The sequence below is a fragment of the Urocitellus parryii genome, chromosome 13 (genome assembly GCF_045843805.1).
Source record: "Urocitellus parryii isolate mUroPar1 chromosome 13, mUroPar1.hap1, whole genome shotgun sequence".
NCBI lineage: Eukaryota > Metazoa > Chordata > Mammalia > Rodentia > Sciuridae > Urocitellus > Urocitellus parryii.
In genome coordinates this window covers 67,510,568-67,534,994 of record NC_135543.1, presented here as the reverse complement: position 1 = coordinate 67,534,994, position 24,427 = coordinate 67,510,568, and the positions used below count along the sequence as shown (strand labels likewise).

The 24,427-nt window shown below is 55.1% G+C and overlaps 1 protein-coding gene across 1 annotated transcript; it reads left to right on the top strand.

Annotated features, from left to right (window-relative positions):
• Window positions 1–2,926: 2,926 nt before the first annotated feature.
• On the top strand, window positions 2,927–5,958 carry Barx1 (BARX homeobox 1). The gene is made up of 4 exons (XM_026406920.2): window positions 2,927–3,149; window positions 4,937–5,228; window positions 5,311–5,395; window positions 5,794–5,958. Exons 1-4 carry the CDS (start codon window positions 2,927–2,929, stop codon window positions 5,956–5,958), a joined length of 765 nt encoding a protein of 254 aa, XP_026262705.2.
• Window positions 5,959–24,427: the final 18,469 nt, after the last annotated feature.

Sequence of the window (24,427 nt, the reverse complement as noted above, 5' to 3'; positions counted from 1 at the left end):
GGGTGAACTAGGGGCAGGTCCGCAGCGGTAGTGTCTTTGCGCACTGGAGGGGAGGGAGTGACGTGGCTCTCAGCCTTTCCCTCCAGGCAAACCCCACAACCCTTGAGGCCTCATTCCTAGAGGCCGCCTTCACCGCCTTTACCGAAGGCCTATGCCTGGGATCAGGAAAGAGGCTGGCCAGAGTCCAAGCAGCTGGGGGGCACACCTGTGGAATGGGGAGGGGGCTGGGTCATAGTCCACTGGGTCCCTGAAATCTAGAGTTGAGACCTCCACGCTGAAAATCACTCAACCCCCACCAACAACAACCTGACCAGAGAGTTACCCTAAGAAGCTGACAGGTGGTAAAACAGATTCCGTGACAGCGGATCAACAATATGAATGCTCAGAGGCAGGACCCCAATCCTGAGCATGTGAGCCCCTCAGGGCTGCAGTTGGGCTGCGCACATTTCAAATCTGAGTGACTTCTCTCAGAATCTAAATAAGAGGTGAGGGGTGGGGTGGGGGCTGTCTGGGCCTAACTCTCTAGAGGATACCCTGGTCTAAGCCCCTTGGAAGGTGTGAAAGCAGAGAGGAAGAGGAGGAGGCAAAGGACACTGGGATGGGGAGGGTGGAGGCCAGGGGAAAGACCCTGAGACCGAGGGCCATGGAAAGACAGTCCTAGACACTGGGGTGCCTGGGTAGGTCCCTGTCTCTTGCTGGCCTCAATTGCCCATTGGAAAAATGAGGTGGTTGGGCTCCCCATCTAGGGAAGGGTTCTTTGTGCCTACTCACTGGGGAGAGCCCCTCTGAGCTGCTGAGGACCCCAAGAGAAATTGGCTTTCCTCTGCTGGCCCAGGCAGAGGTGGGGTGGGTGCTGGGCCAAGAGAAGCCGTAACACGGCCCCTACTGCTTGATCACTCAGAGGCCTCCTTGGTGTGGGCCACTGTTACTCTTAGTAGGTCTCACATCACCCCTTCCAAAGAACCATTTTTCCTCATTGCACCACTTACCCTGGGGAGTTGGCAACAACTGGAGGCCACAGAGGCCACCATCCTTCAGTCATGATGATGACTCTAGGATTCAGAAAGTCACCCAACAACTGGGGAGCAGTGGCTCAGAGCCTCTGGTAAGACATTCTTTGTCTTTTACCCCAGTCCCTATGAACAAGGGGTCTTGGCCATCTCCTAGTCTCCCCAGAGTCTGGGCCAGCTGCCACGGTCGAGGGCCGTCAAGATCGCCCCTTGGCCATCCACTGAACTGAAGAAACTGCATCAGCTTAGGGAGGGGGCAGGGCATGCTGCCCATTTCCCAGAGGTGAGGACTTAGGCTCCGTGTGGAGCTCACTTAGGAAGCAGGAGTGGTTTAAGACACCAGCTGGGAGCCAGGTGCTGACTGATGGTGGTGGTTGGGGCTGGAGGTAGGACCCAGTCTATGGAGTGCGAAGGGGAGGACAACCGCTCCTCCTCTTGCCTCCTAGGTACACCCTGCCCTCCTAATCAGGAGATCCTGTGGGTCTTGGGTAAGGACCCCCTCCCTCAGTCCTCACAAACTCCTTGGTGTCAAGTATATCTCTTCTGGAAGGGACAGAAAGCTGGAGCCCAGAAACAGCAGTGGTTTACCCAGCAGTGGCAGAGTCAAAGGATGGAAACTCCAAACTCGGCAGAGAGTTTACTTTGGGATTGTTCACCTCAGGTTTGGGATTATACTCTCTTTACCAGACAGATCTAGAAGAGGTGCTGCGGATTTCCTCAGTCCTGCAGGAGCCCTTGAGACTCAGAGATGGGGAGGCAGACTCTCAGAGCACCCCCTGATCCCTGCCCTCAGCTCCACCTGGTTCCTTTGGATGCTCCAAAGATGGGAAATGGGGAAGTTGCATCCTTTCTCTTCCTCTCCATCGAATCTTCTAACTAGGAGGACATAGCCCAGCCCACAGCGCTCCCGTGTTGCCAAGGAGAATGTGTCCACGTATCACTTGGGTTTGCATTTCAATCAAATCCGCCTGCAGAACGTTTTGCGCTCAGGGCAAGTCGGAGGGAAAGGAGGCCGATCATGGTAAACTGAGGCCGAGGTTGGCCCCGGTGGTGGAGCACAGGTGCGACTGCCATTCTTTGAGTTGCACCCTGCCCACTGCAGCACCCCTACGCGGGAGTTAGGCCCGGCACCCTGGCGGGAGGCACACCCTCACTCTTTTCCCAATTGAGATGCGGGGCCTTTGCCCATTCTCCTCCCTAACCCCTGCCTAGGCCGCGGGCCTTCCTACCTGTATCCTCTCTTTACTGTTCCCTCCCTCTGTCAGGCCTGCCTCTGTGCCCTCTGGCACGTCCGGGCCGCGGACTCTCGCTCTCTCTGCACACGTCTCCACGGCATCCCAGGCACCGTCACTCTCTTATCTTTCCTGGTCCCCACTGTCACCGCCTGGACCTTTTCTCACCTCTTTCTCTCTCTCGATCCCTCGGTGTCTCATCTCTAGGGGAGGGTCTCCTTTCCCGGGTTCTACGTTGGTCCTTCCTGGGCGTGCGCTCCGCTGGTTCTCTTTCGGTCTCGGTCGGCCGGCCCCTCTCACGCCGGCCTCTCCTCTCTTCCCTCCTCCCTCCCTTCTGGGTTCCTCCCTCCGGCTCCGCTTAGCGGGTGGGGGGCCGCAGCCCGGAGCGGAGCGGAGCAGGGCGGGGCGGGGCCGCGCGGGCGGGGCGGGGCGGTGACGCGGGGCTGGCCGGGCTAGAGGCGCGGCAGCGCGGGGCGGGGGCGCAGTGCCGGGTCCGACTGGCCGAGCCCCGAGCGCCCCGCCCGCGCCCTGCGCCTCCGCCCGGCCCGCCGGCGGGGGAGGGGGCATGAGCCGGCGCCCGCGCGCGGCCGGGAGCTGCGGGCCGGCCTAGAGCCCCGCGCGGGCCCCGCGCCCGAGCCCAGCCGCCGCCGCTGCCCAGCCGCGGGCGCATCCGCGGGCGCAGCGATGCAGCGGCCCGGGGAGCCGGGCGCCGTGCGCTTCGGCCCGCCCGAGGGCTGTGCAGATCACCGGCCACACCGCTACCGAAGCTTCATGATCGAGGAAATCCTCACCGAACCGTCCGGGCCCAAGGGCGCCGCGCCTGCAGCCGCCGCCGCCGCCGCGGGCGAGCTGCTCAAGTTCGGCGTGCAGGCGCTGCTGGCGGCGCGGCCCTTCCACAGCCACCTGGGTACGTGCGGCGGCCTTGGGGCCTGGGGGCTGTGGGCCGGTCTGAGCGGGAGAGTAAGAGCCACGCCGTGGGGGCGCCCAGAACCTACCCTTCTTACCTGGGCCCCAGAACCGTCCCTGGACGTGGCTTTGAGCGCGCAGGCCCCGGGACAGATTTCTAGGCGCGCTCCAGCCTGGAAGCGGAGAGTGCGGGCAACAGGCTCCGTAGAAACAGGCCTCTGTGCCCGAAGGACAGGCCAGGCAGGGCATTTGCTTTTGGCTGCCTGGCCGCTCTTCGGCCTTCAGCCCAGGATAGGGGGCTGGGCCCGGGGAACAGAACCCGCATTCCCATCTCGGGCGAACGACCGGTCTGCGGATTAGTGAGGGTCAAAATGACCTCAGATCGTGGGCTTCTCGGCTTCGCCGTGAAGAACTGACAACGAGGAGCCTGTGACTACCCAAACGCGGGTAGCTGGGACCTCTAGAAGAAGCCCGCGGCTTCCAATGCTGGGTACAGACACTGGCCCAAGTCGGCCCAGGGTATCCTGGAGTCCAGTGCTGCAGCTGGGGACAAACGAGGCCTCTGCTGCCGTAGGGCCTTGCGGTGAACCAGAGGCCTGCCTGTGAGCCGCTGCCGGCCTGGACCTTCCACTTCCAGGTCGGCTGGGTCTTGGCAGAACTTGAACCACTTGCTCAAACCGTTTTTGCCCACCCTGTCTCTTTCTTGGTGGGTGCCTGTCCTGGCCTGCAGTGCCCTCTCCACCACCTCCATTGCCTTCTTAACCTTTCTCATCTACTCTCTGCTCAGCGTTTGGCCTCCCTTATCCTCTCGGTTGTGTAGATCTGCCTCTCCCACTTTTCCCCTAAAGAGTCCTTTTCCCGTCTCCCCTCTCCTCCTCCTTACCTTTACTTGCACCTTGTTGGGTCCCCTTCCTACTTCCAAGGGACTAGGACCTGACTCAGAGAAGCCTGAAGGGAAGGGAGGCCTACTAAACTTGGCGGGGACCCCAGCCCCACCAACCGCCTTTTCTGCACTCCTTTCATCCCTTCTTGGTTGAGCTTGTTCCGCCGGTGGTGGCAGAGCCAGTTTGCTCGTTCTAAGTTCATTTGGAATGCGGTCTCTCGGCTGCCTTTCACTTCTATCTGTTGCTTTGTTAGTAGTTCGTTTGAAGCGGGCAAAAAAACATTTTAGGACTAGAGAACATGGAAGCATCTTCACAGGGAAGAGCCTGAACAGAAAAACAAGAACACAAATTTCGTGTTTGCAGGGTGCTTTGGAATTTCTAGGAAGCGCCCGATCCCATCCCAGAGGATGGCACGGCCACAGCCCGCGGTGTGGCTGCTGTGTTGAGCAGGAGAGTGACCGTGCACAGTCCTTTAGGTTCTTTTTCCCAACGCAGCAAGCCGGATTTGGTCGGGGCAGACGCCCACCTTCTTAATTCCGCACCGGTCTCTACTTAATTTCCTTTTTTACGAAAGAGACACTGCTTGCGTCTCAGACCTGTGAACTTGTTTCTCGGAACGCTGAAATCCAGAGGCGGCTGGGGCATGGGGAATGCCAGAGCAGAGCACCGGGTTGGGGAGGTCCTTTCTTCCAGACTCGAGAACAGAACATTGAGGAGGCTTGTCTTCTGCGCTTAGTTCACATCTTTGCGCGTGGCTCATGTGCTTGCTCCAGGCAGCCAGGCGTGGAGGTTTTGCGTGTTCAATTCTCTGAGCTGAAGCTCCCATGGCCCTTGGTGCGGCCGATGCCGAGGCAGAGAAGCGCAGCTGGAGCTCACTGGGCTGCTCACTCTTCTCTCCCTGCAGCAGTGCTGAAGGCAGAGCAGGCGGCGGTGTTCAAGTTCCCGCTGGCGCCGCTCGGCTGTTCCGGGTTGGGCTCAGCGCTGCTGGCCGCCGGGCCTGGGTTGCCTGGCGCCGCGGGTGCGCCGCACCTGCCGCTGGAGCTGCAGCTCCGCGGGAAGCTGGAGGCCGCAGGCCCTGGTGAGCCGAGCACGAAAGCCAAGAAGGGGCGCCGGAGCCGCACTGTGTTCACCGAGCTGCAGCTGATGGGCCTGGAGAAACGCTTCGAGAAGCAGAAATACCTCTCCACGCCCGACAGGTAGTGTTGGGCAAGGCTGGGGCCAGTAGGCGGTGGGAGGGTGGCCATCTGCCCTGCTGAAGGTGCGCCCTGCTCTTTCCAGAATAGATCTCGCCGAGTCCTTGGGCCTGAGCCAGTTGCAGGTGAAGACGTGGTATCAGAATCGGAGGATGAAGTGGAAGAAAATAGTGAGTGTGCCTGGTAGCTCTGTAGGCCCTCGGTTTCCCAGGCCATGCCCCTGTGCCCTGCAAGAACTGTTCCTCCCTGCTCCGCGAGGACCTCTTCCCAACCCTTCCGATTCCCTCCTTACCTGGTGCATATGAGGACCCTCTGCCTCTTTGGGTGCCCTATGGGGGCCAACAATCCTTGGTGTCCCGCGGAGCCCCCAGCTCCGCTGGCGGCCTTGAACCCCGCTGCCGTCTTAGGGGATGCCTCTTCCCAACGGCTCTCTAATGGCTGCCGTTTCCCAGGGGCGGGGAGCGGTCCTTGATGACCCGGTTGGGTCCTTCCGTCACCCCTGGGTGCTGGGCACAAGGGTCCCCAGTCCACCTCCCGCCCATCGAGGTACTGGTCATCCTTCGTGTAGGTACTGCAGGGCGGCGGCCTGGAGTCCCCTACCAAGCCCAAGGGGCGGCCAAAGAAGAACTCCATCCCCACAAGCGAGCAACTCTCTGAGCAGGAGCGCGCCAAGGAGGCGGAGAAGCCGGCGGAGGTGCCAGGCGAGCCCAGCGACCGGAGCCGCGAGGATTGAGCTCCGCAGAGTGCGGAGCCAGGGAGCCAGAGAAGTAGTGGCCGCCTGAGTCCGCGGAAACCTGCGGACCGTCCCTTCTCGTCCCCACCGTTTGCTTTCTAAGCATTTTATTATTACTTTGAATGCGGACAATCAGGGGTCAAACAAGGAAGGACAGAGACCCTGAAGCCAAACCCAGGCCCCGGCGTGCTCCTGGTCCTTACTTGGGACGTCCATCGCCGAGGAAGCAACTCGTCTTCCTTGGAGCTCCGAGGCGCCATGCGCTCCACGTGCATTCACGCCCTGCTCCTTGCCCACACCCTCACCCCGTCTCTGGTCCTGGACGCCGCCAGGCACACACTCGCTTCCGCGCGTCGGGGACCCACCGGCCGGGCGCAGGGCATCGGAGCCCGAGACAGCGCCGGGATAACTCAGCGGCTCGGCCTGAGGCCGGGTCCCCGATGTCGCTGGGGCTCCTACCCCCCATCTTGCGAAGACGGTGACTCTTTTTTTTCCAATAAAATATTTTATGACACAGTGGGGTGTGTTGCGGGGCCTTCTAGATTCCACGGGGGCTGGAGGTCTAGGCAAGGTAAGAAAGGCACTCGCAGTCGCTTCTAGAACATCCTATTCTCTGGCTCAGTGGAGGTGAGGGGTGCCCTGCTCCCTGGGACCCGGGATAGGAAGGGCAGGCTGCTCGGCTGCTGCAGGATTCTACCAATCCTTTTCACTCTGGGCGCCAAGGCTCAGCTGAACTCCATTTTCCTTCCTTCCCAGCCTGGCGGCCCATCGCCAATGCAGTCCCCCATGGGACTCGGAAGTGGCCCACAGTTCAGAGCTGCATAGGTTTTTGGTTCTGTCTCCAGGGATTTGAAAGACTACCCACTGTGTGGTCCTTGGAAAGGTCCTGATCAGCCCCCTTTTGAAGCGAACCAGAAGCTCGGGTTCCCCCAGAGCCTTCAGCTGCAGACAGCACTTGAGTTCTTGCAGCAGGGCATACCTGTTTGCACATTTTCCGCTGCACACGCAGCAGGGTGGTGTCTGGGCCACAGAGACTTGGCTCCGTGCAGTGAGGGCACCTGTTGGATAGCGAGGGAAGACTACTATTTGCCCGAGACCACAGTTGGGGCAGATAGACGCTTTAAGGAGCATAGCTTGGCAGCATGTGCCCGCTGGCACCCCTCCTCACGGGAGGGTGTTTTTAGGCTGTTCTCAAAGCTTACATGTGGGTTTCTGTCCAGTGCCTCCTATGGTGACGGCTGGGGGCTTTCTTGGTTGGGCGAATTCCTGAGACCCAATTGAAGCTTCAAGACACTTCCGGGTGGGTGGGAATGGAAGATGGCCACTTTACTGGTTAAAGCTCAGGAAGGTGACACAACTTGGCCATGCCTTTCCCAGTAGGACCAGGTTTCAAAGCCCAAATATGAGGAAGAGTCCAGGATATTCACACTCCTGAGCTGTAGGCTTTGTGTTTCAGAATGTGGCAATGGTCAGGTATGTCCCAGACCTACATGGATGATGGCTTCCTTTTCATGTATCTGCTAGTCCATCCCTTCTTAGAACCAGCCCTTGGACTTCTCTTCCCTAGAATCTCCAACTTGGAGCTAGCTGTAAAGGATTGAGAAAGAAGAGAGCCCATACTTTCTGAGGGCTGTAGGGGATTCTGTGTCCAGTTCTGCCAAAACTCTGGGAAATGATCTCTTGCAGGCTCGGGGCTCTTAAGTCAGCCTTGCAAACAGCTCCTGGACAACTTGCCCAGGCCTCTACTCCCCCCTCCCTAGGGGTCCAAGGAAGACTGTGGGACCCTGGCTTCCTGGAAAGAAGGAATCAGCAATGTGTGACTGTGCCCCCTAATTCCTTCCGGCCCTTGAGGTTACATCCAGGTCAGTTCAACCTAGCAATCAGTGCTTAATAACTTTCTCATACCAGACTCTGGCAACCAGGTGATTTTCAGGACTAGTTTAATCCTTTATAGTTCAAAGGAGAGCAAAGTGAAGGTGGAGTTCTGTCACCAGGAGGCCAGGGGAACTGAGACTCCAGCTATGTTTTTGTCAACTCTGCAGAATTGTGGAAGGAAGAGGGTGGAATCCAGAGAAGATTTAAGATGGGCAAGGGGGGGGCGGTGGGGGGCACTGTCTGACCCCAGTGATCACAGTTCCTTGAGGATTCTCGAAGTTTTACTAAATTTGAGGAATACAACATTACACAAATTAGTTACACTCTGCATCTGAGGCTTTCCCCAGGGCAGCCCCTCACTGGCCTGGATCAAGCAATCAGTCCTTCTCCCACCGGAGCTCTAGGAGGTGGAAAAGGGGAATCTGGCTACCGAGCACTAAGACCTCAACATTTCAATGAGCACAGCTCCTTCCAGGCACAGATGGGGAACCTGACTCCAGAACTCCGATCCTGAGGTCACCAGCCAGTCAGCGGGGAAGCTGGGCCTCAAAAAAGGGGGTCCGGATTCGAGGGCAGGCGGGAGTAGGGAGAGGGAGTTTTAGACTGCGTCCCTATGCTCCTGGGTTCTATGGATCCGACACCGAAACCAAAGAACTAGCCCTGGAAGCGACCGAAGAGTGGGCTGAATGCCTGTCCTATCTGGACGGCTGGGGGCTTTCTTGGTTGGGAGAATTCCTAAGACCCGATCGAAGCTTCAAGTCACTCCCGGGAGAAGCGTAGGCGCGAAGCAGACGCAAAGCCCAGACTCGGGGTAAAGGGCCGCATCCCGTCTTCCCTAGCTCCCAGGGACCGGCCTGCGGGCCACCCGGCTCGGCCACCAAGTGCTGAGACCCCCTTCCTGCGCACTTCGCTCCGGTTCCTTCTGGACTCTAGACACACAAGCCTCTACTCCGCCCCAAGGTCCTGGGAAACAAAACGCGGAGGCAGCACCCGCGGCCAAAGTCGCCGCGGCGCTCCCCGGAGTCCACCACTCCCCCCACCCCCGGCCCGAGATTGGGGGAGGGGCGGGCTCTGGCGCCCTGCGTAGCCGGGCCCCGAGGGCAAAGAGGTAGCACGTGCCCCCTACGGGACCCTCCCGAAAGGAAGGGCCGGGGGCGGTGGGAGGGTGGGGATTAGCCTGGCGGCCGGCCGCGCTCCCCAACACCGCGGAGTGTGCCCTCGGGGTGCTGGATTCGAGGTGGTTTGGACAGTAAGGGAGACTTTGGGGGAAAACTGGCTGAAGGACCCGGGTTGCGGGTGCTGGATCACATCCCGACTTTCGGTGTCCCTGGCCCCAAAGCAAGTCGCTTTCCTGGTCCGTAGAAGGGAAGAGAAGCGAGGGTCCTGGAGCTGTAGGTGGCACTCAGCTCGGCCCAGCGACGGCCTGTTCCTGCGGACCCCGTCTACGGCGGGTCCGCTGCAAGCCCCAGGCAAGGCCCCAGCGCCGCCAGGGCCGTCACGGGTACCCGATCCCTCCTCTAGGGCTCTGTTCTCCCTTTCCTAGTTTTGGATTCCCCCGGAGGGTCATTGGTGGGAACTTTATAAGGTGGGAGAAAAGCGGGTGGAGGGGGCGAAGTTACCCGGGGGGTTGAGTCGAGTTTTAGGTTTCCCGGAGCAGGAGGGCGCTCTCTGACTGGGTTCACGGGAAACTGAGGCCAGCTGGGAGGGGCCAAAATGCCACCTCTCAGTTCCACTGTCTTGCCACCGTCCCCAACCTCCCGGATGCCAGCAGAAACCTGGCACTTTCTCTCTTTACCTTTGCCCTGCGGCCTGATTTCGTTTCCACAAACCAGGGAGTCCCTACCCCAGAAGCCACACGGCAGGAGAATGAAGTCAAGAGATAGCCCCTGCTAGGAACCTCCACCCCAAGTCTTGTCCAGGTCCCTAGTTCCCAAGAAAATCAGCTTCTGTCCCGGTCCCCAGCTCTGCCTCTGCAGGAGGGGAACGCAGAGCTGCAGGAAAGTTCTCCAACACGCCCCAGCCCCACTGCTCAGGTAAGGGAGCCCGGACTCCTCATTCCCAGCCAGTGGGTGAGGCAAACGGTGACAGAATCACAGGGCCAGTACACCTGAGGCTGCATGCTGAGAGTCCCCTGGCCAGGACCCTGGTGGATCCTCACTCCCAGCCCTATTTGCTATAAGGGCCGTCAGAGATCTCTTAAGGATAGAACCTTCCCTTCCGGACCCCTGCCCCTGCCTTCTGGAGGTGGCTCAGTTGTATGACTCCAAAAGTTTAATTTTCCTACTTCTCACTTTTAAGATAGCATGGTCCATTTCTCATCTCGAGGTTCCTATGACAGTGGGGGAAGAGGGTATCAGACACTGTGGGCTCCATGCTACTCCAGGACCCCTGTACTGCCAAGGAGGCCATTCTGGGGATGGACCCTGAAGACCCCTAGCCTCCCAGACACAAACCCTGGGTGGGCAAAGGAGGAAGCCTAAGGAGAAGCAGCAGAGAGCGCATGCCCTCCAAGAGGTGTGAGAACTCGTGGGGTAGGGGCAGGGGACTGCTTAGAAGGAACAATGATCTGCTCACCTGTGAAGCAGAAACCAGGTAGTGGGGAGGTGGTAAAAGGGTATGGGTGGAAGGAGGATATCAAATCAGAGAGGTGGCTCTGACCTTGAAAATATTTAAGGAACACCTCAACTCATGGATTTTCCTAGTAGTTTTCTTTTCTTTCTTTCTTTCTTTCTTTTTAAAAATATATACTTATATATTTTTCAGAGCTGGGGATTGAACCCAGGGCTTTGTGCATGCACGCTAGGCAAGTGCTCTATCACTGACTTACATTCCCAGTTGCCCCACTTTTTAAAAATGTAAACTTAGTAATGATCTGCGATTAAAAATGTAAGTCCTAATAAGACTAAAAGAGATCTTTGGGTAAATAAAAAACAGTCCCAGGTCATCTAAAAGGAATGGGTCATGGCTTCATTAGCAACATTTAAATTTTTTTCTTAGTGCTTCAGGAAATAATTGTGTCTGATATAAATGGCAGCTTGGGCCCCTGATATTTATTAAGCTCTTACATTGTAGACCCTTCATTCATCTTGCAAGCATTTATGGAAGGGTAGCAGGCAGTTTCCAGAACTGGGGACATTGCTTGCCAGCATAAACCTGAAGCATCTCCTTGATCCGGTGACAACCCAGTGAATAGGTACTCCCATTCTCATTTTTCCAATGATGATAAGACTGAGAGATGTTAGGTCACTTACACATCGATACCAGGTACCAGCAGCAGAATTGGAGTCTGATTTTATCTGCGTTGAGTCTCCACTTCTCCTTGCCCAGCAGCCTCCTGGACCACTGTGGGATGCCTCAGATACCTTAGAGACCAAAGCCTCCTCTCACCCATGATACATCTTACCATTCGTTTTTTTAAGTGAAGTACTTCCTAAGCACCTGCTATGTGCCAGGAGTTCAAGATATGGTGCTTACAACCTGTGACCCAGGTGGAGCTTACCCTGGGGGCAGGAGGTGGGAGCAGGATGGAGAGATGCAGAAGAAGTTACAAATGACCATTTGGTGATTTCATGGAGTGACAGATGTCAGGTGGAAAAATGAGGCAGGCGATAGACAATGAGTGGGGTTGGACTTGACTTCGGGTGGTCAGGGGAGGTCGTCTGTGGAGCTGACATTGAGGTGAGACTTGAATGACAAGAAGGAAATGGCTATGCTGGCATCAGAGGGCAGGCACAGCAAGCGCAAAGGTCCTGAGGCAGTTATGAGCTTGTCCTAAAGGTAAGGAAGAGGAACACCGGGTGGGCAAGGGTTGTAGCGGAGGAGGTGGACTCAGGAGTTGCCCGGAATGTGGCCGCAAGGAGGCGGCGTTGTCCTGGCTCCAGCCCAGCTTCCCGAGAGGGAGAGTCTGGGGCAGACGCCTCCAGCCTGTTGTGCCTCTCAAATTCAACACTGTCCCCGCGCGCGCGCCTGGCCGCTGCAGCCCCGCAGCGGCTCCGCCTCCGCCAGGCAATTTGCTCTCCCCCCACCCCCTTTCTTTTTCATAAGGATGCAATTTTCTGCGTGCTTTAAGGACATTAGAAGGGCGTTTGACTGACGCGCCATGCGAAACGCATTAACTGGGCTCGCGCAGCGGGCGCTGAGCACAGGAAGGGGCAGGTGGAGGCGGGAGCACGCCCTGGGGAAGGGGACCCGCCTGGTTGGAGGAGGGAGGGCGGGCGGAGAGACCGGGACCCTGAACCCGGAGAGAGAGGCCGGGGAAACACCGGGTGGGCGGGAAGGGGGCGGTGGAGAGGAGAAGGAGGTACAGATGGACAGTCGAGGGCAGAGAGTGTCCAAGAGAGAGAGAGAGAGAGAGAGAAAGGCAGGCAGGGACGGGCAAGCGAGAGTGCGAAATGGGGCAGAATAGAGGTAAAACCTGAAAAGGGAGTGGAGCCACAGGAGAGACGGATTGGAGCAAGAAAGGAGTAGAAAGGGAGAGGAGGGCGGAGAGAGGCTGCAGAAATGCAGAGGTGGTGATAAAATGGAAGAGAACCCAGTCAAGCCGCCGGGCAGACCAGGGAGTGACCCTGGGCACAGAAATGTGGGAGTTCCCTGCTTGATAGGCGGCGGAGAAAATGGAAAGCCACGGAAAACCGTCTCGCTGCGTTTGCATGATCAGCTCCCTCCTGCCTCAGCGCTTCCCTTGAGTTTCTTCCTCCTCCTCCTCTAGACGTGGTCCCCAGGCAGCTCTTGGAACCCCTGAGGGTGCTGGCTCTCTAGGACTTCCCACCCTCAGGTGCTCTAGGTATCTGCTAGGGATCCCTGCTTGGCGTCTCTTAGTGCCCCCTGCAGCCCGGGGTGCTGAGCCAGCATTCTCCTACACACAGGGGACACGCTCTGTGGTCACAGCCTGGCTCTTCCCACTGGGAATGCTCAGAACTTTCCAGAGCCAGGAAGACCCCTAGCTAGATGGCTCTGTCCCCTTCCCAAGGGATCTCTGTAGAGTTCCTTTCCCTGTCTGAATGGTGGCTGGTGGCTGGGCATGGACAGGGGGAAGGTCTGGAGAGGTTTGGGCTGGTCCTGGGGCCCTGTGTCTTCCAGGAAGCCGTGTGAAGGCATGTTGTGGGACCTCTCTGCTTTGGAGCTTGTCTGGCACCCAGCGCCCTCTCTGAGCAGAGGCAGGGAGAAGAGCCAGTTTGTATCAGGGACCAGCTGTGTGCTCCAGTGGCTGAAGGCACCTTTTCATTACCACCATTTTTAACCTTAAGCCCTTTTAGATGGAGCCCACCAAGTCCATTTTTCAGATGAGGAAACTGAAACTCAAGAAAAGGGGTTCAGGTAGTGAATGGAAGTCAGAGCTAGCATGCCAATCCAGGCCAAAGTAATTTCCTGATTAGTCCTGTACCCAAGTCCCCAAGCAGATACCTAGTGACCGTGTATCTGGCTGAGCTTTGTCCCAAAATATGGGACAAAGGGTGAACAAAGGGTGAACCCAGGGTCTTAGGCAAGTATTCTACCATGGAGCTACAGCCCAACCCCAGCGTACATCTCTTTTGAGACCAATCAGTAAAAATCGTGAATGCCAGCCACTGAGCAACAGAGGCCACCCAGCCCCCTGAGGAGGGCTGCCTCCGGCTCAGTTCTTGACTTCATTATATTTTAGCCACAGGACTCTGGTCACATTGCCTCTCCTCTGTTTCAGTTTCCTCTTCTTTGAAATAAAAACATCTCATGGCTGAATTGAAGTGGATGGACATATAGTAATTGAGATTTATTCCTCATAAAGGATTTTTGTGAGTGTCCCTGGTGCTGATAGGAACTTCTAGGGCAAAGCATCCCACAACAGCAGGCCTCACTCCTGTTCTGGGTCAGGGGACAGGGCTGGCCGTTGCTGCTCCTCTTCCTGGTGGGCTGATAGATGGAGAGTCAGCAAGTAGGATCCTGGGGTTTTGAGACTGGCCTGTGCTGGGGTCCCCAAGGGGCCAGCAGCACCTTTCCCAGGGAACGCTCTCCCATGATTTCCTGTCACTGTGGTCATGGAATTCACATCTGCGCAGAGCTCTGGGAGCTGATCAGTTCGTGGACTCCTCTATGTCGGTCTCACTGGTATCTGCTTTAGAAGGGCAGAGAACCTGCCTATCTTGTACCCCAGTTCCTAAACGGCACCAGAACTAAGAAAATGCACAATTATCTGTGGACCACTGAATGAATGCCAAGCCACCTACACACTAGGATTCCTCGTCTGGTTAGAGTGTATTTGTGAGGATCTCATACTACAATAGTCTGAACTTTGCTCTCACAGAAGTCTGCAGTACAACATCCCTTGCTCCAGGGCCTGCTGGTGGGACACTGAGCAGAGGCAGGTGATTGGCAGGCCCTGGGCAGCCTGGGTGTGGCCTGCGGGCTCCACTCCCAGTGGCTGTTCAGGGTCTGCTAGGTCAGGTCACGTTTTTACTCTGCTTCTACTTTAATGGCTCCCCATCAACTCCTCAGGCCCTGCGGTGGATAGAGGGGTGGGTGGATGGATGGATGATGGCCAGCTCTTTCACCTGTACGCACTGGCTTTTCTTTCTGAGGGCCTCTGCTACCATCAGCATCAGAGAATGCCCTTGAAGCTCCCTGGGAGTTTCCAGGAATTCACACTCCCTCACCCCAGAAAGTGGTCCCAACCAGGGCTGGTGGGAGTTATGGGTAAACACCCGCCCCCTCACCCCCAGGTCGTACCATCCACACTGGCTCCCAGAGTTGCCCTGAAGGGACAAGCTCCTGCTGCCCAGTGGGGACTCACAGGACACCACATCCTCTGTCAGCTCTGTGGCATTGCTCTGGTGCTGCTCCCTCTGGGCCTTAACCTCTGTAAAATGCACGTGTGGGGAGGTGGGAACGGGGAGTAAGCAGTGCGGAGAGCTGCTAGGGAAAACTGTCCCTAGCAGCTGGGCTCTGCTTCTGGGTGAGATCTTATTTGAACAACAGAATAGCCACACAAAGAGGTTTCAGGCCATGCAATGCGTAGATGCTTTCTGAGTACACTGCCCAGCTCAGAGCTTCTGGGACCTTCCATGGCTGCACTTTTCCCTTCAAGCAGATGCTAGTTTTGCTTCCACCCGGCAGTGGCTGCCCTGGTGGGTGCAGGGGTGGGGTCAGGTCAGGAAGAGAGAAAACGGAGAAAGAAAAAAGCAAGGAGGATAGCATGCTGCCTGCTGCCTGGTCTGCGTGATGCCAACAGGGGCTGTTCAGAGACGCCTGGATGCCGGCCCACATTCTTGCTCAGGGAGACCTTGGATGTTGTATGAAAATAAACTAGTAGGAGCTCTTTTGAAGAAGGGACAGCATGTTTCTTTGTGGTGGGTCTGTGCCCAGCAGCCTGGCGGGATCCTGGGAGGCCCAGTCCATGTGGAGCTGCCGTGCTCCTGCTGATGAGAGATGTGGCAGCCTGGAGGAGGAAGAGGAGGAGGAAGAGGAAGGAGAGGAGGAGGAAGAGGAGGAGGAAGAGGAAGGAGAGGAGGAGGAGGAGGAAGAGGAGGAGGAAGAGGAAGGAGAGGAGGAGGAGGAGGAAGAGGAGGAGGAGGAGGGGGAGGAGGAGGAAGGGGAAGAGGAGGAGGAGGAAGGGGAGGAGGAGGAGGAGGGGGAGGGAGGAGGAGGAAGGGGAGGAGGGAAGGGGAGGAGGAAGGGGAAAAGGAGGAGGAGAAAGAGGAGGAAGAGGAAAAGGAGGAGGAGGAGGGAAAGGGAAGAGGAGGAGGAGGAAGGGGAGGAGGAGGAGGAAGGGAGGAGGAGGAGGAAGGGGAGGAGGAGGAGAAAGAGGAGGAAGAGGAAAAGGAGGAGGAGGAAAGGGAAGAGGAGGAGGAGGAGGAAGGGGAGGAGGAGGAGGAAGGGGAGGAGGAGGAGGAAGGGGAGGAGGAGAAGAGGAGGAGGAGAAAGAGGAGGAAGAGGAAAAGGAGGAGGAAGGGGAGGAGGAGGAGGAAGGAGGAGGAAGGGGAAGGAGGAGAAAGGAGGAAGAGGAAAAGGAGGAGGAGGAAGGGGAGGAGGAGGAGGAAGGGAGGAGGAGAGGAGGAAGGGGAAAAGGAGGAGGAGAAAGAGGAGGAAGGAGGGAAAAGGAGGAGGAGGAAGGGAAGAGGAGGAGGAGGAAGGGAGGAGGAGGAGGAGAAGAGGAGGAGGGAGGAAGGGGAGGAGGAAGAAGGGAGGAGGAGGGAAGGGAAGAGGGGAGGAGGAGGAAGGGGAAGAGGAGGAGGAGGAATGGGAGGAGGAGGAGGAGGAAGGGAGAGAGGAGGAGGGGAGGAGGAGGAGGCTGGAACCAGTGCCATGGGGCCTGTGAGGAGAATCACAAGCCTAGACAGCCCTCCGAATCATCATTCATTCATTCTCTCATGCCTTCGAATTCCCTCCTTCCATCTTGCAATCAGAATTTAAGGATGCCTTCTCTGGACACCCATATTCGTAGCCACACTATTCACAATGGTCAAAAGGTGGAAGCAACTCGAGTGCCCATTGACAGATAAATGGGTAAATAAACTGTGTTGTGTATAATGGAATATATATATAATATATATAATATAATATATATATATAATATAATATATTCCATTATTCAGTCTTAAAATAAGACATGCTAAAACAATAACATGCTGAGACAGGGATGGACCTGGAGAACATTGTGCTCAGTAAAATAAGCTGGTCACAGAAAGATGAATACTGTAAGATTCCACTCATTTGAGGTTCCTGGAGTAGTCAAAATAAAAAAAGATAGAAAGTAGGATGGTGGTTGTCAGAGCTGCGGTGACTTGGACCAACTCAGTTCTCCCCCTTTTCTTGTTTGTAGTTCTCAAGAATAACTGTGTAGTGTGCTGGGAATGTAAGCCCCGAGATGTCCGGGACTGGCTGGAACAGCACATAGGAAACACGAAGCCCTTCAGCACTTTACCCCAGAAGATCACTTTGCCCCAGAGTATAGAACCCATGGTGGGTGGCTTTCTGGAGTCCTTTGGCTTAGTGTAGTGGGGCAAATGAAGACAAGACCCCTTGGGACCCAAGGCAGATCTCCTGAGCCCTGAGGAATGCTCACGGTGAATCCTGGGCTTCTCTTGTCCTTGCTGTGACCTGTAAATACCAAACCTGCTTCATGCAGCTTGTGTGTGCATCAGGGTAGGGGGCAGTTTTCTCTTATGGGACTCAGACAAGTGCCAAGCATTGTAGAGTGAATCTGCTTCTTTCAGGGGCTGGGCAAGGGGGTTGGGGACTTAGTGTTTAAAGAGGGCAGTTTGGATTTTGAATATGATGACTTCAGAAGATGGGTGGTGGTTATAGCTGCAAAACAATGTGCATGTAGCCAGGCGCCATGGTGTATGTCTGTAATCCCAGTGACTGGGGAGGCTTAGGCAGGAGGATTGCAAGTTCAAAGCCAGCCTCAGCAACTTAGCAAGGCCTAAGCAACTCAGGAAGACCCTGTCTCAAAATATAATATAAAAAGGGATGGGGAATGTGGTTCAGTGGTTAAGCGCCCCTGGGTTCAATTCCTGGTACCAAAATCAAACAAAGAACCCCCAAAAAAACAATGTGCAAGTGTTTAAAACATACTTAAAAATGGTAGGATGATGGGTTTTATATGATGCATATTTTGCCATTACTTAAAAAACTGTATTGTGCCTACATTGCACACAGTTCTGGGGTTCTCCTAACCCTTCAAAGAGTGTTCATTCATGCATCTACTGCTTCATTCATTTGGCCTTGATTACTGCATTCTTCACTTTCTAATACCTTTGGTGAACGCTGCTGAGTACCTATAGGTGTGGGTGCCGTCTAGGTTCTGGACACAGCCCTGAGCAGGACAGCAAGACCTCTACCCTTGGGAGCCAAGCCCAGGATCCACTGTGAGCTTCCGGGGAGACAGTGAGCAAGATAAATAAGTAAAGCATATAATTTGTTGGCTGGGTGTGGTGGCACTCGCCTGTAATCTCAGCAGCTCAAGCCTGAGGCAGGAGGATCACGAGTTCAAAGCCAGCCTCAGCAAAAGCAAGGTGCTAAGCAACTCAGTGAGACCCTGTCTCTAAGTAAAATACAAAATAGGGCTGGGAATGTGGCTCAGTAGTTGAGAGACCCTGAGTTCAATCCCTGGTACCTCAAAAAAAAAAAAAGTATGTAATATGTCACAAAATGTAAAGGGATTTAGCAAAAATAAAATAAGGAAGGAGGATGGGGTATAAAATTACACATGCACCACTAAGGTGACACTGTACAACGAAAGAGGGGAGAGGGAAGGGACGGGAGAGTTGAGTGGCAAGAGGCCACGAGGCACTGTCAGACCCCTGCTTCCCTTTGTGAGAGGGTCTGATGGAGGTCTGAAGGGTCCCTTTTGCTTGGTCTGGGGGGTGGGTTGAGGGCCACACAGCAGGCTGCGGGGAGGAGGCCACAGTACAGGAGGGACGTGGTGGGGTTGGGACCCTGAGTGCAGAGGTGGGTGGAGCACCAGATTCAGTGTGCATCCTGGAGAGAGAGCTCAGGCTTGCTGGTCCCTTGAGGAAGAGGTGTGTCATCGTGGGGCCTGTGCTGTGGGTAGGCAGGAAGGGTCACAGGGAGCAGAAGGCCCTCGGTGTACCTGGCACATCAGAGCAAGATGGTGCTCGGAGGCTGCTGTTCCTCAGTGAGCAGTGCTCCAAGCAGCCAGGACTTGGTGTCTGTGATAAGGAATGGGAACAGGGTTGGGGGCTTACAGAGGAGAGGAGCAGATTATTCAACCCAGGAGAAAGGAGAGCATCTAGGCAGAGAGGGCTGTGGGGGGCTGCACAAGAGGGCATCCTGGGTCAGGAGAGGAGCTGGGATAGGCCAGGGGCTTTGTTTGCAGGGGGCTCTGGGAAACAGCCCTTGGGGCTGCTCCTTTGGGAGCTGGTGCAGGTACAGCCTGCCAGGGTCGCCCATCAGGTGACCTGCCCTTCACAGGTGGTATGCATTTCCTAGGCGCCTCCAGGGGGTAGAGTCATTTTGTAAATGAAGAGACTGAAGACCAGGATGAGCAGGTGAGGTCTAAAGTGTCATTGCTGCCTGCCCGCTGCACAGGGTCCCCACCTCCTCCTGGGGTGCCGTGCTGGTGGGCAGAGTGGAGAGCACCCTGGTACTGGTACCTGCTCTGCCACCTTCTCCCTGGGTGGAAATCGGACACAGTGTCCCCCTTCCAGAAAGGCAGGTCTGCAGGGGTGCACATAGATGTCCCACACATGGTCGAGCCCAGCTCTGCCGGGGTCCCCAGCAGGACAAGTTCACGGCTGTCTACACCACAAAGTGCTATTTGTGATTTTTTTTCCCTAAACACAGTCCCTGTGAGTGACTCATGCATTTAATATTATTTTAATCTATTTTACACTCTGTGTAAATGGGGCCGTGTGTTTCTTTTCATTAAAGGTGTTTTGTTTAGGCTGCTCATAATATGACCAGGAAGGTCTCCAAGGCCAGAGGACTTACGGGGTCACAGAGTGGTTGGCAGCGTGGAGGGCAGCTCAGGCCACGGGCTCCTGCCAGGGGACCCAGCATAACTCCCTTCTGGGGCACAGCAGACCCCAGGACCTGGGCTCCCCGCACACAGGAGCATGATATGCCAGCTGGGGGGACTTGGGGACTCGTCCAGGTGACAGTCATTTCCAAGGACCCAGAGAAGGAAGTAGTCAGAAGGAAATACTACTGGGTCCAAGTCTAGGCATGGGCAGACGCAGTGGGACCCCAGGCAGCCCAGGTCCTGTCCTGGTGGGGCTGATTTGGTGTACTTTTTTGAAAATCTGCAGCATCAGGTGTGTGTAGGGGGAACCCACAGGAGGGTGGGAGCTAACCCTGCTTCCATCAGTTTTTGTCTGCAAGGAGGTGGACATACCAGTGGACCCTGACTTTCCCCTACATTCCGTGAGACCCCTGTCTTCTCTTAGCTGTGTCACCTCCCTTTCTAATGCAGTCCCTGAGCCAGGCTGGCCTTCTGGCTGAACCTTCAGCACCTGCCCCAGGGCCTTTGCAGAGGCGATTCCCTCTGCCTGGACTTTCCTCCTACAGACCTGTGACAACCAGCTCCCTCCAGTTTCTCACAGCCACTCAGACAGGATCTTTTTAGATGCTCCTGCTACAGCCTCCAACCCAGGTCCTTCCCCTCTCCCTGCCCAGTGTGCTCCTTAGCTTTCATCTCCATGGAACACACTACACAGTGTTTGTATTTTATCTTGTCTATGTCTCTCTTCCTCCACAATGAAATTTCCAAGCACCTTTGCCTTTTTCATGCGTCTTGTGTCCTCAGTTCCCAGGACATTGCCTGGCACACAGAGAGCGTACCATGAAGACCATGAGTGGGTGATATGTTGATTTGCTGTTGCATCTCTTGGTGAATCTCTTGGACACATTTCAGCAGGTACCCTGGAGTGGAATTGCTAGGTGACAGAATGAAGACACATAGGTTCAGCTTTTCTGGAAACTTCCAAACAGTTCTCCAAAGCCGCCACACTGATTAAAACTCCTTCCATGAAATTCTAGTTGTTTCACATCCTCCTCGACACTACGTGGTCCATCCTTTTAACATTACCTATTCTGTAGGTAGGTCATGCTAGCTGGCTGAGATGTTAATTTGCATTAGCACTTTTTCATGAGTTTATTGCCATGTGGATATTCCCTTTTGTGAAATGGACATTCAAGACTTTTGCTTATTTTCCTATTGGGCTCCCTGTTATTTTTTTTTTCCTGCATAAATCCATGTCACTGCAAGCATCACCATTGTGACCCCACCCTCTCTCCCTACACATCAGTCTGGAGCTGAAGGTGAACGTGCAATTCTGTTTTTTGCAATTCTGTTTTCATCCTGAGAAACACTCACCTGGGGCTCATTCAGCTGGTGCTCAACTGAAGAGTCTGTTTCCAAACTGGAATCAAAGCAGACTGAGCTGGACTGGCAGTATGAGGCTTTGGCTCCAGGTGTCTGTCTTAGAAGCAGACCCTGTGTGGGATGTGGTTATGCCCCGGGGCTTCCCCACACCACCTGGCCAGCCACATCCTTGCTGGAATACCCGCCTGCCCCCTGCTCTGTGAACTCCTGCTTCCATTCCAAGATCTGGTTTAGAAGCTGCCTCTTGCCCTCCTCCCTGCTCTTCAGAGTCCTCCTCTGTGTCTGAGTCACTGATGTGTGAGTATCTGTTTCCCCAGCCACCTGGGAGACCTGGGAGGTTGAGTCTGGGTACTGAGGACTGACTGCTGTAGGCCCAGCATGCAGTAGGTGCTGAATGTATGCTCTCAAAGTTCTGGAAGAAGCTGACTACTGTGTCTTGGAACTGTGTTCTCCCATTAGGAAGGGATGCAGAGTGAGGACTTTCACACGAGGCCTTTCCGGTCCCCATGTCCCATGCTCCCACACTGGTCAGCCAGTCCTGCCTCGTGCCTTCCCTGCCTGTAGGTACCACATGATTCTCTTTAAACCCCTTCACCTTAAAAAAAATTGTTGAAGGATCTTCTAATTTATTAAAAAATATTCGTAATGTTTTAATTTTCCAACATCTTTCAAAAAATACTTTATTCTGGGGCTGGGCTGTGGCTCAGTAGTAGAGTGCTTGCTTAGCATGCATGAGACACTAGGTTCGAGCCTCAGCACCACATAAAAATAAAAATTAAAGATATTGTGTCCACCTAAAACTAAAAAATAAATATTAAAAATACTTTATTTTTAGATCAGTTTTAGGTTCATAGCAAAATTGAGCAGAAAGTAGAGAGTCTCCAGTTGGCCCCCTTACCCTCTGACATGCCCAGCCTCCCCCATGACCAACACCCGTCCCAGAGCAGGACATTTGTTACAATCGGAGAACCTACATGGGCACATCAGTACCACTCAGGGTCCAGAAGGGACATTAGGGTTCACCCTGGGGGTTGGACCCTCTGGAGGCATGGACAGGTGTGTGACACATCTCCACTGCTGGGGTGTCACAGAGAAGAGCATCACTGCCCTGTGCTCCCCGATTCACTCCCCTTCCTCCACCTCCAGGCGACCGACCACTCGTCTTCCCACCATCTCACCTTCTCCTTTTCTGGAACATCCTATAATGGAATCAGACAGCACTGCACCTTTTCATCCTCTCAGCCAACCTTCTCTGGCCTTTTTCACTTACTAACATTCAAAAGCCATTTCGTGTCTCCCCATGGCTTCGTAGCTCATTCCTTTTCCACTTCTGAATGCTGTGTGGCCGGGATGTGCCACGTTTTATTCACCCTTCACCCACTGCAGGCATCTTGATTGCCTCCAATTCCAAATCTTGGCAATTATCAATAAAGCTGCTGCAAACATCCCTGTGTAGGTTTGTTTATTTATTTTTGGTACTGGGGGATTGAATTCAGGGGCACTTGGCTATTGAGCCACATCCCCAGCCCTATTTTGTATTTTATTTAGAGATTTATTGGGTGGGGTGGGCACATGCCTCATTCTGCATATTGCTTTTCCCACTCTGCACTGTGGTGTGCCCACGGTGGTTGCTGGGAACCATCCAGCCATTGCTCCTGACACCTGCCAGGATGTGCCGACCATGGTCTCCCAGTGGTGGCAGCAGAATGGTCCTTAACCCCTCAACACAAGCAGGCTGCTCTTGGGCGGGAAGAGGGGGCTTTGGCAGGTGGATTCAGGTGAGCACTGTGGCTGTGAGCTGATGGGACACAGACCTACAGTTTCTTTGGACATCCTCTCAGCCAACCTTCTCTGGCTTGGGCAGGGCCAGCCATGCTGGGTGACCCCTTACTGCCAAATCTGCAGGAAATACCACCAGGCAGGGGGCTGGGAGCTGGCTTCCCAGGAGCCTGATGTTCAGGGGAGCTGCTTCCTATGAGGACTTGGCAGAGGTGCAGGCCTGGGCAGACACATTCCGAACCTTTCCCGGAGGTGCCTGTGTCCACTCAGGCCTGCTTCAGAAGCTCCCTCTGGAGCCAGAATGAGGCTGGAGGAGCAATCAGGGGTGTGGGCACATTTGAGATCCTGAGGCCCTGCTCCTGGAGCCCAGACACAGTGGTAAAGTAGAGGGTGTTAGAAGGACCTTCCCCTGGTGGCCTTTGCTGCCAGGTCTCCGGGTCCTGGTTCTGTCCTCTCCCCAACTCCTTCCTCTTTCTGTCTCATCTTCTCACTCATACTCTCTGTCCCTGCACCTGGGGTCCAGACAAGGACCGCAGGTAGCTCCCCTGGAATGCAGGGCCAAGTTTGCTCTGAGCCTGAGCCCCTTCTTGATGCTACTTGGGGACACCAGGTCCCCCTGACCTGAGAGATGCTGATGAAAGACCTTTACTGCTCAGTTGGTGAGTTCATGTGGGGCTGAGTCCAACCGCAGAGCAAGGCCCTGATCTCCCAATCGGACTGAGCATCGAGAAGGGCTCCCGTGGCTGATCCTGGCTGATCAGTTCTGGCTTCTGCCTCCACCAAGCCAGAAGTCAGGCAGGACCCCAGTGCTCAGCTGGTCCTGGGCTGCATTTTACAACTGGGAACTGGACACCCAGGTTGGGGAAGGGACAACCAGGGGGCAGATGAGCACCCGATCCTTGGTCCCCTGCACCAACCTATCCTCATAGTCTCTGAATGGGTAAGCGAGAAATGAAAGATGGAGACCAGGCAGAGATATTTATCAGAACTGACAAATAAAGGCCATCTCTCTCTAGCGGAGAGAGGGGCAAATCGGGCTTGGGTTCCAGGATTTTTATGGGGCAGGTTTAGGAATCAGAGCTGGGCGGGTCCTAATGCAGGTGGTTAGGGGTTGGGTTGGTATGAGGGAGTGGTGAGCCTTTCTCAGAAATGCTCTTGGGCGGGAAAGTGAAACTTCTTCCTTAAAATGACAGTTGTCCCTGAAGATGTCCATTCAGATGCTCAGCAAGGACCTTATAGTTTTAAAGAACTTTCTGTTCTGGGGAGAATGTGAGTGTCTGTGATCTTTTACTTTTAACCCAGCAGACGTTGCTATTGTCAGACCGTAGAACAGAGCCTTGTTAAGGACTGGATTGTGTCTCACAACCCCGAATTCCTAATTCAAAGTCCCAACCCCAGAACGTCAGAATGTGACCTTATTTGGAGACACTGTCTTTCGGAAATCCTCAAAGTAAAATGAGGCCCTATGGATGGGCCCTAATTCTACATGACTGGAGTCCTTATAAAAAGAGGAGAGAAGGACACAGGCAGAGAAGGACAGCCCTGTGCAGACACAGGAAGAAGATGGTCAGCCACCAGCCAAGCAGAGAGGCCTCAGGGGAGACCCACCCTGTGAATACCCTGATCTTGATCCCTCCAGAGATGTGAGGGATAAATAAATGTTGGAGCTGACCAGCCTGTGACTCTTCCTTATGGTGGCCGAGCTGACTGATTCAGTCTCCCAGGTGATTTTTTTTTTTTTTTTTCTGTTTATACAGTATCAAGTGCCGAAGTCTGGCTGGGCACAAATCACGAGCCACTCAAGAGGAACAAACTTTATTTCTGAACTCCACCAGCACACTCCACACACACTCTCCAGGAACCACCAACCGGAAATCCCTCCTCCGGCACTTCCCCAACCAATGGGAACTCTCCGGGAATCCCTGCTTGAGAACTCCAAAGTAGCAGGCTGAGGCGGACAGCAGGGGTCTAATATACACAGCTTAACATCACCAT